We start from the raw sequence: 11,354 nt of genomic DNA on the forward strand, positions 1-11,354 counted from the left end.
GTGCTCATAGGAAGCCCCTGGTTCTTGTCTTCTTTCCAAAACCTTTTCAAACTTACACTTACAGATCAAGGGAAGAATCGAGGTATGCAAAGGATGTTGTATTTCATGAAGCGGTAGGGTACAAACGAACAAGTGACCAAATATCTTAAATAGCCATGTAACCAATATTAGCCTAGACAAGGGGAAGTATGTTTTGATTCGCCATCATTTCACTAAAGAGCTCCATTTTTTCCCGTGAGGTTGCAACTTCTTGACAACAATACTTGGAGCTTAGGTCGCCTCTTATTGATGAGTTTGTGACAAGGTAGTTTCGAAATTTGCTCTAAGGTAGCCCTTTAGAGGTGGAGAAGATGATTTCCTTAAGAAGTGTTTATGTGCATTGCTTGGAAGGAAAAATGCCCAATGGTTATAAAGACGAGGACTTGAAGATGAAGCTTAAGGATAAAGATATTGGGTTCACGTACAGTAGTATGTGGCCTAATTACCCTAATAAAGATGATACGATGGGAATAATCCTAATGGAAATGGAAATGATCCATTTGCAATCCTCTATATGGATTACTTAAAAATGACCGGAAGAATGAGTTTATGTTTTTGGACTATTTTGAAATCAAAAAATGAAAATAAATCATTCAGTCATAGTGAACATGTTTATTTGCGAAATATTGAACATATTTTCTTGAAATCTTATCAGAGGCAAAATCGTTAAAATTTTATCATGGGTAAAATCGTCAAAATTTTGCTAATGTAAAATAGGGATGAGAAAATTGTTTTATATATAAATATTGAAGTTTATTTTTGGAAATAAAAAAAAGGCTAAATTGGGTTGGACCACATTACAGAGTATTGCTCAAAAAGACCCAGAAAGTACTCGTAATTGGACTCGATGTGAAAGAGGCTCAAAAACCCCTCATGGACATGAAGGGGGTGACAAACCTTGTAGGAATACTAGGGTGTTTCATCCACCCTAGTCCTATTCTAAGTAAGATGTTTTTCTATTTGAAATAAACCACTACAACTCAACAAGAGTTCTATATTCTCTTCCTATAAATAGATGGCATCGGTAGAGCTATTAACACAACTTTGAGAGATTGTTATTCTTCTGAAAAATAAAGAGAATTTATTCTCAACTATTACATAGATTTTTCCAGAATGACAATTCTACCAATTTCTATTAAAAAAAGAGAGTTTTTGTTTTCACCCCAAAAAGAGAGAAAACTTTTTCTAGTTCTGTATTTCGATTCAATTGGTTCGAGCCCACACTCAAAGTAGTTTGTGGTACAAGAATAGCGAAGAAGACCATTTGGTTGAAATTCAAGAACAACGAACATCTGCTAAGTTGAAAACACATGTATGAATTCGGTTAAGGTTTATTGCTATAAATATCACAAATCAGGTCGGTTTTCAAAATTTTAATTTTCCGTTGTGCAAGAAAATTATTTTCAAACCGGGATTTTTCCAATATTCCTATGTAAGGGTAGTTAATAATTCAATCGGATTAGGATTTTGGATTAACTAGTAATTAATTTATTGATTGATTTTTGTGTTGTTTAATTGAGAGATAGGAATTTTTTAGTATTTAGGAAATTAGGATTAGTTTTATTTGAATTTGATTATGGATTTGCACTACTAATTCTTAACTCAATTAGATTAATACTTATTTTTGAATAATTAATTTAGTAACAACATTTACCAGTATTTCGTTGTAATTTAAACTATATTACAATTTCACCTGTATACTTGCAATACACCTCATTTCTCGATATTTAGTTGCATTATTCATCTACCTCAATGCACGCACATCAAGGAGCAGTCAAGTTGTTGGCATTATTTTTGGGGATTGTAACGGTGTAAATTTGTTATTAAATTGGTTGTTTTTTAGAAAAGCAATATTATTTGAAATATAAACAAGTTAATAGTTCTTTAATCGCTTTTATTATTATTTTTATTTGCCTTGTTTAAAATTTAACTCAATTATGTATAACGATGCATATAGGTGGCAAGATGAACAATACGGATACAATAAGAGATCGAGTTGGTCGAAAAAAGCCTTGACGAACCAGTGGAGTTATGATAGAGAATATGGAAGGCACGGGTATTCATACAAACCTTCTTATGATTCATATGGATATACGACTGAGAGAGATAGTTATAACCGAGAATGGTCCACCAGCTATCTGACTTATGATCCACAATCCCGGTATTACTGTTCAGATTGGGGTGAAGATCATAGCGGATATGTAGAGGTCCCATCATTTGATGCTCGTCTCAGTGTTGTGGAGGATAGGTTGTCTTCATTCAAAGCCATCATGTCTTCCATGTCCAACCAGCTAGGACAAGCATTGAAATTCCTCCAAAGCTAATCTTAAGTGCCCAATCGAATCTAATAAGTTGTGCATGATGCTCCTAACTCTAACAATGAGGCCCACTATACCATTGTTAATCATATTGAGTTGAACGGAAATGTTCAACAAAAGGTTCGAATTGGAGGTTGTAATGAAGATGTGAGAAAGGAAGGAATTGTCTCCAATCCAATTGATGTAGTAGTAGGAGTAGTAGTAGATTTAAAACTAGATGCTGGCAGTGAGCTTAAACAGAAATTAGATGAAGGTGTGGAAAAGTCTACATACTTTCTAGCTATAGTTGGAGAAACGTCAACCAAAGGAATCAATGAGTTCAATTCATTCTCATTCATTGAGGAAAGTCAAAGTCAAACAATCACAGCCTCACACGACATTGAGGTGATGATGCACAAGGTAATAATATCCTGAAATGAAATGTGGGGTTGGCTCGACTTTGGGATTAAATGGATTGTGATGTGGATGTCACGTCAATTGAAGATAAGACATTATTAGTGGATTCGACCGAGGATGTTGGTTTATATTTCTTGACTAGAGATCAAGCGGAGCATCAAAGTATCAAGAACCAGCTAGACGTATTTCTACGGTGGCAATACGGATCTTCCTAATTTTTAAACTTCTATGATTTTTTTTAATTTTTTTTAATTTGCGTTTTCAATTTTTCTTATTTCTTCGTTTAATTTTATATATTTTAAAATGTTAATTTAATTGTTTTTATTTATTTTCCACGACAGGTGTTGATATTGTGGAGTGAAGAAATGAAAGAGTTAAAATTTTCAAAAATTGGGCTTGACATCGCAGCATGGGAACCTTGAAGTCGCAACGTGGAAAATGTAACGCCTAGGGGAGACCAAGTTAGTGAGTGGCGTCACGACATGGGAAGCATTGTGGTTGAGACATGAAAGCTTGAAGTCACGACTATGCGACTCGATGTCGTGATGTGCAACACCAAGAAAACCAAGCAGTAAGTTATGTCACGATGAGGTAAGTCTTGGCGTCACGACAAGATACCTTGAAGTCGTGACATCGCTAATGAAGTTGCGACATGCCTGCTTTGGAACTTGGAATTTAAATACGTTGTTGTGCTGAGTAAGGCCTTGACATCGTGATGAGGCGATAAATATAAAGCCCTAGATTAAGTCACTATACAACCAACATTTTTATTTAAAATAATGAGGCAGGTTAGTAGTTAGTCAGTAGATTAATTTTAGGTTAGGTTTTCTCTTAGAAAAATATTATTATTGTCATTTTGTATTATTTTCTTTTTCTTTTTATATTTTGATTTGTTTTTGTTTTTACATTGAATTTTTTTGTTCTCAATTAAACTCTGTATTCGGAGACGATTCAAGACTTCACAATCAACTGGATCTTATCAATGAGAACTTTATCCACTCAGTCTCTTTTACAATTGTGCTTTTTCATTTAATTGATCAAATATTTGTATGCTAATGAGATTGATATTTGGGCTTTCATGAATATTTGTGTATAAATTTATTATTTAATTGATTATTAGTTGAGTATTATTTCGATTTGATTGAGTTTTTATGTGTTTTTGTTAAATTTCTAGAATACTATAATTGGCACCTCGATATTTGGGCTTTCATGAATATTTGTGTATAAATTAATTATTTAATTGATTATTAGTTGAGTATTATTTCCAATTTGATTGAGTTTTTATGTGTTTTTGTTAAATTGCTAGAATACTATAATTGACACCTCTAGTAGAATATCTATAGAAATGAAACTGAAAGGAGATTTTTTCAGGTATCGATTTGGTAGATATACAACTAAGTAAGACCAAGAGGGTATCTTAGGTGGTGATCCTTAAGTAGAAAAAGATCGAGAGGGTATTCCTAGGTAAGCGTAGTTAACAATTCAATCAAGTTAGGATTTTAACTTAACTAGTAATTAATTTATTGATTATTTTTGCGTTGTTTAATTGAGAAATAGGAATTTCTTTAGTAGTTAGTAAATTAGGATTAGTTTTATTTCAATTGGATTCTGGATTCACACTACTAATCCGTAACTCGATTAGATTAATACTTGTTTTTGAATAATTAATTTAGTAACAACATTTACCAATTATGGCAATCTCTTAGGTATGATTTTCAGAAGAATTTGGTATTTTGTTGTAATTTAAATTATATTACAATTTGACTTTACTTGCAATACACCACATTTCTCCATATTTAGTTGCATTATTTATCTACCTCAGTGCACACACATCGAGGAGCGATCAATGATATTGTTGCTAACTAAATGGATTGTAAGGATCATGGTATTATTGGCCAAAGTTTCCATTTCCCAAATGGGACTTGGCTGCTCTGACCAACTTGGTTTTGGTAGTTGGGGAAATCTTTATTACTAGGGAAGTTCAAGAAGTTCTGATTGTTGAGGGAGTTTTGGTTGTTAGGATAAGCCATTTCTATCAGTGGATAGATACAATGAGGAAGTTGTGGAAGTTTTTTACGATTCACCTGGTGGGTGGAAAGCTATAGGAGGATTGAAGTGATCGAACTGTAGAGGTCAGGAAAGGATTAGAAAGGAGAAGGGATAGTTCAGAGTGCTAGAGGAAAGAATGCATTAGTCCTTTTCCTGACGTAAGTCATTTAAAGGGTTATTTCTGATAGTTTCCAAGGTGCCATATGTCATCCATATATTGATTCTGGACTGCCTAAAATGATGTCTTGTCATCGTAGGTATGAGATGTCATATTTAGGAAATGGATGTGTGGGGCATGTGAATGATAGATATACTTGTCAATATCAAGCGTGTAATGCCATTGAATTAAGCTTGTGAGTGTCCTAGCTCACAAGGTGTCTCCTTAATCATAGGAGTTGATTGTAGGATCGCAAGCTCGCCTACAAGTTGTAGGTATAACAAAATCAACTTATTATTTTAAAATAAAATTAAATATATTGTATTATATTGAATATTATCAAACTGCTTAAACAACGTTTACCCCGTTCCATTTGAGTTGAATTCAAGTGTGAAAAATAAACCCAATCATCAACTTCGATCGTTTCAAATCGACTAAGAAAGGAAGCTTGGATTATATCGTCAGTACAATCGGGCAAGTGAGCTAACTTTAAAGAATGAGTGGAATAGAATATTAGAATTAGCCCAAAATAAATCATTATATCCACTGCTTTACCAATGGTTTAACTTAAAAAAGTGAAAAGATTACAGGTTTTGTCTGAAGGAACTTGATTCTGGGGTTCATAGAAGAAACATGGAAGAATAAATCATTAGTGAAGTGTTGAAACCTTGGACAACCTCTTGTCTCAAACGTGAACATGGTATGGTACCAAGTCAACCTTTGCTGATATGATTTGAAAATTCTATAGTTTCAAAGTAGAAAATAAATGAAAATCTAAAGCCCCGAGGCTCTCAACCTCAGCTCAGGCTTTATTTTAGCACCATTTTCAATCAAAGGGAGATTTAACATCATACAAAAAATTACAAACTAAAGGAATAATCTCTAGCCTTCGGTTCTATTATTCCTAGAGCAACTTCCAAGGTATCCAGCCCCATTGGTGCTGGTGCCTTTTGTAAATTAAATGTGAATAATAATAATAATAAAGGTACAAACATTGTTCACTATGAGGCTGACATATTGGAATAGAGGAGAGTGAAGAAGAGACCAACTTCTGGAACACTTTGTATGATTTGGATAAACTGGTTTTTGCTTGGTTCCTCAACCAAAGTCGGACATATCTGTGCAATTCGAGGCAAAAGTCTAGCTAGAGGCATCCCATTTGTTAGATTGCCTCCTCCAGATTGAAAACCCTTCTCCTCCACCAGTGCTTTCGCCACTGCTTTTAATGATAATTCAACAACATTACTGAATTCAGCACTGCAATGCAAAAGCCACACACAAGATTAAGATTACATCCATGGTTAAAATTTGCTTTTTCAAGTCTAAATCACAACTATTCAACATGCTACAAGCAAGAAGGAACAAAGTTCTACCATTTGTAGAGCTAACCCCACAAGGCCCTCTACTCTCTTCAAAGTTCCACAATGTAGGTGGCCCTTCACTCACATAATCAATCATTACTCCAAGGGAACCCCTAAATCACTATACATCCCCAAGCTAGAATCTAAGACTCGAGCATCACCATTTTTTTATGTTCTTTCTTTCCCCAAGAAATGCTTTACAATGTAATTATTAGATAAGAAAAGGTTGGTGTTAAAGGTTTTGCTGAGACAGAATGGAGCTTTGGAATGGACCAACCACCCCTTGTTCACTTCTTCTAGACTTGTAAATTGCTAAACAGAAAGCAGAATAAAACAATATTTTCTGGGGCCAATGCACTAATGATACCTTGAAAGTACTTCTCGTGTCTCAACCATAAGTTGATCAAATTTTGTAAATTCAGGAGGATTTGTTTCATCGCTGGATGTTTTGGCAAGCTTGTACAACCTTGGGTCCTCAGGCATCAAGCAGTCCACCCAGTGATGAGGACTTCCCATGCTAAGGAACATGTCAAGTATCTGCATGATAGTTTCATGAAGTATTGCAGTATTGAAGAAGTCTCTCAACTGCTTTCTGCAAGAAAGTACAAAATTCCAAGCCACACAAGGAGACCTTAATATTCACTCAAAGTTCTTGATAATCTAAGATAATAATCATTAAGTATTTTAGTATGTTGATTTCAGGATAGAAAACAATGAAATTTCGTAGTTCTGAATCTTGAAGTAAAAGCATAGGCAGCTTGTATGTTAGCAAAGAATACCGTAAAATTAAGGAGGTTTGGACAAAGGACTATACTGATGCATATTTCACTTTAAAGTCTTTCCCCCCAACTATTGTGAAATGTTTTCTCCAAAAGATCTAAATATTTAGAAGACATGTCTAATTGCCCCTTGGGGAAAAGGGGAATAAGGTCAAAACTCAGGCAAGACTACACAATCCGAAGAGTGTTTAACAATATCAGAAATCAGTCTTTCAAGGACATTAGGTGTTCATGTCAATTTAGAAATATAATGATCACTCACGTCCATTTTTCTCAATTCAAAAGATTTTCCACATTTGTACTTTTATATGTTACAGATTATTTTACGGTAGAGTATTCTTTCTTGATTAATAGAAGAAATGTCAAAGGATTACTCCAGAAACTGAAAGATCAAATCAACAGATCATACCTAATTTGAAGATGGATGATTGAAAATGCTCACCTCAATCAAGCCCTAACATGAAAACCAATTTGAGTTGGCTATATAAATTATTTTCCTTTATTTTACTCATCTATGGCTATATTCTTTAGTAAATTATTTACAAATCTAATCCTACTCCAGCTTATTATTTTAACTTGTATTTTTGCTAACTATAAAAATGCTGATTCCAAGAATAATAAACCAAAATGAAAAGATAATGAATAGAACCCACTTACGCCTTCAAAACTTCTGTTGCAGCTGTCTGCATACTAGAAATCAATTTTGGCAAGCCATGATTGGCAAGAAAGTCAGCACTTGCCAGGAATTTTTGCTGGTCATCCCTGTCAATGAGATCAGCTTCCTCCTGCATGAAAGGAATGAATAGCGTGTTTAGAGAATAATACAAATAAAGATGGCTGAAAGAGGATAAATAAGAATCATGGGGCCAAAAGATAACTGCTCTAATGAGAGTTATCGACAATGACACTATTCAGTGATATTACCTACCAATAAGATGATGGCTTAAACAATAGAAAAATAATGAGCACCCAAAATCACATAGCAAAAGGGAAAAAATTGTAATGAAGCCAAGAGGGACAAGTCAACTGCAACAATGAGCAGTTTAATCTACAACAATCTCTGCATCTCTCAGTTATCACATTACAAATCAATTACTAGTTATTTATATGGTTGACACTATAGCTAGAAAACTCAGTGCTTAAGTATCAATTGAAGTCTCCTAACTATCTTAATATTTCAACAAACACTTCCAACTGGCTTAGATCCAGGATTATACAAAAATTAAGTTCTCATTTAGCACCCAAATAACCATCAAACTCAATTGAGTAAAGAATATTACAAGTACTAAATTCTTACTAAAAACTTTCTTTCTGAGGTGTTATCGAATAATTAGATATATTGAAGTGCACCATCTTGATCCCTTTTGATGTATCATTTTCTTAGGTGATGGTTGTATCATTCAACCTTTATGGATCAGTTTTAGTGTTTTAGGCTTAAGAAGCAAATATACAAGGTGAAAAACAATAATAGTTAAGGTCATGTAATATATATGTTGCTTCAATTTGACTGTGAGTGTCGAACATAAGTGTCGGACAAAGATACTTGAAAAAAAAGGAAGAGTCTGAGCAACATAGTGTAAAATAGCCTTCTATAGCAAAAGTTCCCTGATATAAACTTCACAAGAGTTATATTAAGGGTTCAAAGCATCCAGGTAGTAATATATATGCAATCAAAACTATTATCACAGATTTTGTATCTGTGAACAGCTGATTTTCTCTATGTCACTGTTCAAAGTGTAGAAGGGAAGTAAAGCCACCTGAAAATTCATGTACGGACACAAAAACACATCTTTAAAGCCATGTACCAAATAATGGATAGTTCAAGTGACATGTAGACGCAAGCAAACCACTTTCTACATCTGAAAGGTACAAATTAGGTTCAAAAAGCACCCAAATTTACTTATGTTCTTTGAAAGCTCTGAAACTTCAAGAAAATTGAAGAGTCCAAGCAACATGGTGTATGGCCTTCTATAGCAAAAGTGTACCAATATCAAACTTTATAGGAGTGATATGAAGGGTTCAAGCATCCAGGTAGTAATATATATGGCATCAAAACTGTTATCACTGATTTTGTGCCAGTAAGCAGCTAGTTTTCTATATATCACTCAAAGGGACTCTTTTCTTAGACCAAAATTTGAAGTTCAAAGCATAGAAGGGAAGGGAAGTGAAGGCAAGCCACCTGAAAATACAGGCATGGAAACACATCTTTAAAGTCAAGTCCCAAATAGTGAATAGTTTAAGTGATGCGTACAATGCATGCAAACCACTTTTAACACCTGATGGGTATCAGTTAGGTTAAAAAGGCACCTAAATTTACTTTTGTTCTTCCAAAGCCCTGAACCCACCCCCCCTTTTTCTTTCTAAATACAGGCAACATTTGACTACATGATTGCATATCCCACAATTATTTTGCATCAACTAAAACCTTCATACTATAAGCCAAATTCATGTATTATTCTACCTCAATAAACCAGCTGAATGAAAAAGAAAAATCATTATAAAGGTCCTCTGTTATTGACAATAGAGGCAACTAAAATGGAATCTGGTGGATATGCCGCCAACTGTCACTAGAAGAGAGAAATTTAGACTAAAATAATACTCTTCAGAAATTTCACCATATGGAGAGGTAAGCTAAGTTGACATGGTTCCACAATCAATTCTAATTAACAACAGATGAATTGGACATATTTATCAGGCATTACAGATAAAAATGTAGAGCGCTTACAAGTAAATAAGAGCTTCCAAGACCACGTGCAGTATCAATATATAAATGTCTTCCTAGAATGTTGACTTGAACTCTAATATATAAGCTAAGAATGGTTACTGCCCATATTGACACCACCAATCTTGTAAAACCTGAAAAAACAAACAGTATCAATTATGAAAGATTAGATTCAGCAGCATGCCATAAGAACTTGCAATTTATAAATCCAGAGAAAACAAAAGGCAACAACTTTCATACTCAAAATTTTGAGCCTGTCCCATAACTCAAGTTTCTCTGAAGAAGACAAACTGTTGGGCTGATCCTTCCCTTTCACTAGTCTCTCCATAAGATGTGAAAGGTTCAAATCTTCAGCTATCCGGCAACTTAAATAGGGCATTGCATGAGGTAATGTTGTTGTATCAGCAATTCTTTGAATGTTCTCAAAATGGAGTTGAATTCTATCAACGTAATGAAAACCAGAAACTATAAGAACAAAAACAGAGAATTTTTCCATAAAAGATCGTAACAGTTTTGATCAGTCTTACTGAGCTTTAATGAATTCATCGTTTTCCCGTTCGTTTGCCAGTTGCCTTTCCAAATCAATAAGCCTACGTTTGTGAGCATCATATAGTTTATACAACAAATACCCACTTCCTAAAACACCTGCTGTAACCAAAACCTTCCTCCTATGCCTTCTCCAAAGATCCCTATATGCAACAAGGAAAACAAAAAAGGAAAAAAAAGGACTAATTTATCAACAAACTATTGAAAAAACACTAAAAGAAAATCTCGAAAACCCAATATTAAAACAGAAGCAGAGCAAAGTATAAAGTAGCAATTAAATGACAACAACAGAAAATTAGCAATCAACGCATACGAAGCATAATATTAACGAATGCAACTTAGCCAAAAAAAAATGTAATTGAAGCACAAAACAAGCTACGTAGCAGAAAACCCAGAGATAACATCGAAATAAACAAACAATAGGGGAAAAAACTGACCTTAAATAGAGCATATTTGCTACTATTGGCTATCGAAGCGAAACATCCATTTGGAGTAAGCAAATATGGAAGAGGAAAAAATCAAAAAAGAGAAAACAAACCCTACCCTGTATTTTAAGATAAACAAGGGTAATCTTTTTAAAGAATATAAAATCTTGTTGGTAATGGATGAGAGGAAAAGGAATGCATTGAAATACCCACCCCTTAAAACATTAAAAAAAGAAAAATTAAAATTACGGTTAGTTCATAGGCAAGGGTTTTATTACAGAAGCGGAGATGGATTTTGTCAGCAAAGTGCAGGCCAAAATTATTGCTTATTTTGATTTATGAAGAAAGGGAATTGGGTAATTTTACTTTGTGAGGTGTTGTAGTTAACTAGTTTCCAGAAATTTTCTTCATTTTAGTAAAATAAAAATAAAAATATGTATTTTCTGTAAATTAACTAATTTTTTAAGAAAAGAAAGGAGGGAAAATCACTGCCACATACACCATTAATAATTTATGCATTCAATCCCATGAAGATGAATATGATTTATGAAATCTAACTTAA

The 11,354-nt window shown here is 33.9% G+C and overlaps 1 protein-coding gene across 1 annotated transcript; it reads right to left on the bottom strand.

The window, feature by feature from the left end:
* Positions 1–5,722: 5,722 nt before the first annotated feature.
* LOC105798641 (peroxisome biogenesis protein 3-2) lies at positions 5,723–11,152 on the bottom strand. Its single transcript, XM_012628769.2, has 7 exons — positions 10,805–11,152; positions 10,349–10,510; positions 10,062–10,261; positions 9,825–9,955; positions 7,757–7,884; positions 6,688–6,912; positions 5,723–6,216 (listed from the first exon to the last, which is right to left on the bottom strand). Exons 1-7 carry the CDS (start codon positions 10,816–10,818, stop codon positions 5,961–5,963), a joined length of 1,116 nt encoding a protein of 371 aa, XP_012484223.1. The 5' UTR covers positions 10,819–11,152; the 3' UTR covers positions 5,723–5,960.
* Positions 11,153–11,354: the final 202 nt, after the last annotated feature.

The sequence above is a fragment of the Gossypium raimondii genome, chromosome 9 (genome assembly GCF_025698545.1).
Source record: "Gossypium raimondii isolate GPD5lz chromosome 9, ASM2569854v1, whole genome shotgun sequence".
NCBI lineage: Eukaryota > Viridiplantae > Streptophyta > Magnoliopsida > Malvales > Malvaceae > Gossypium > Gossypium raimondii.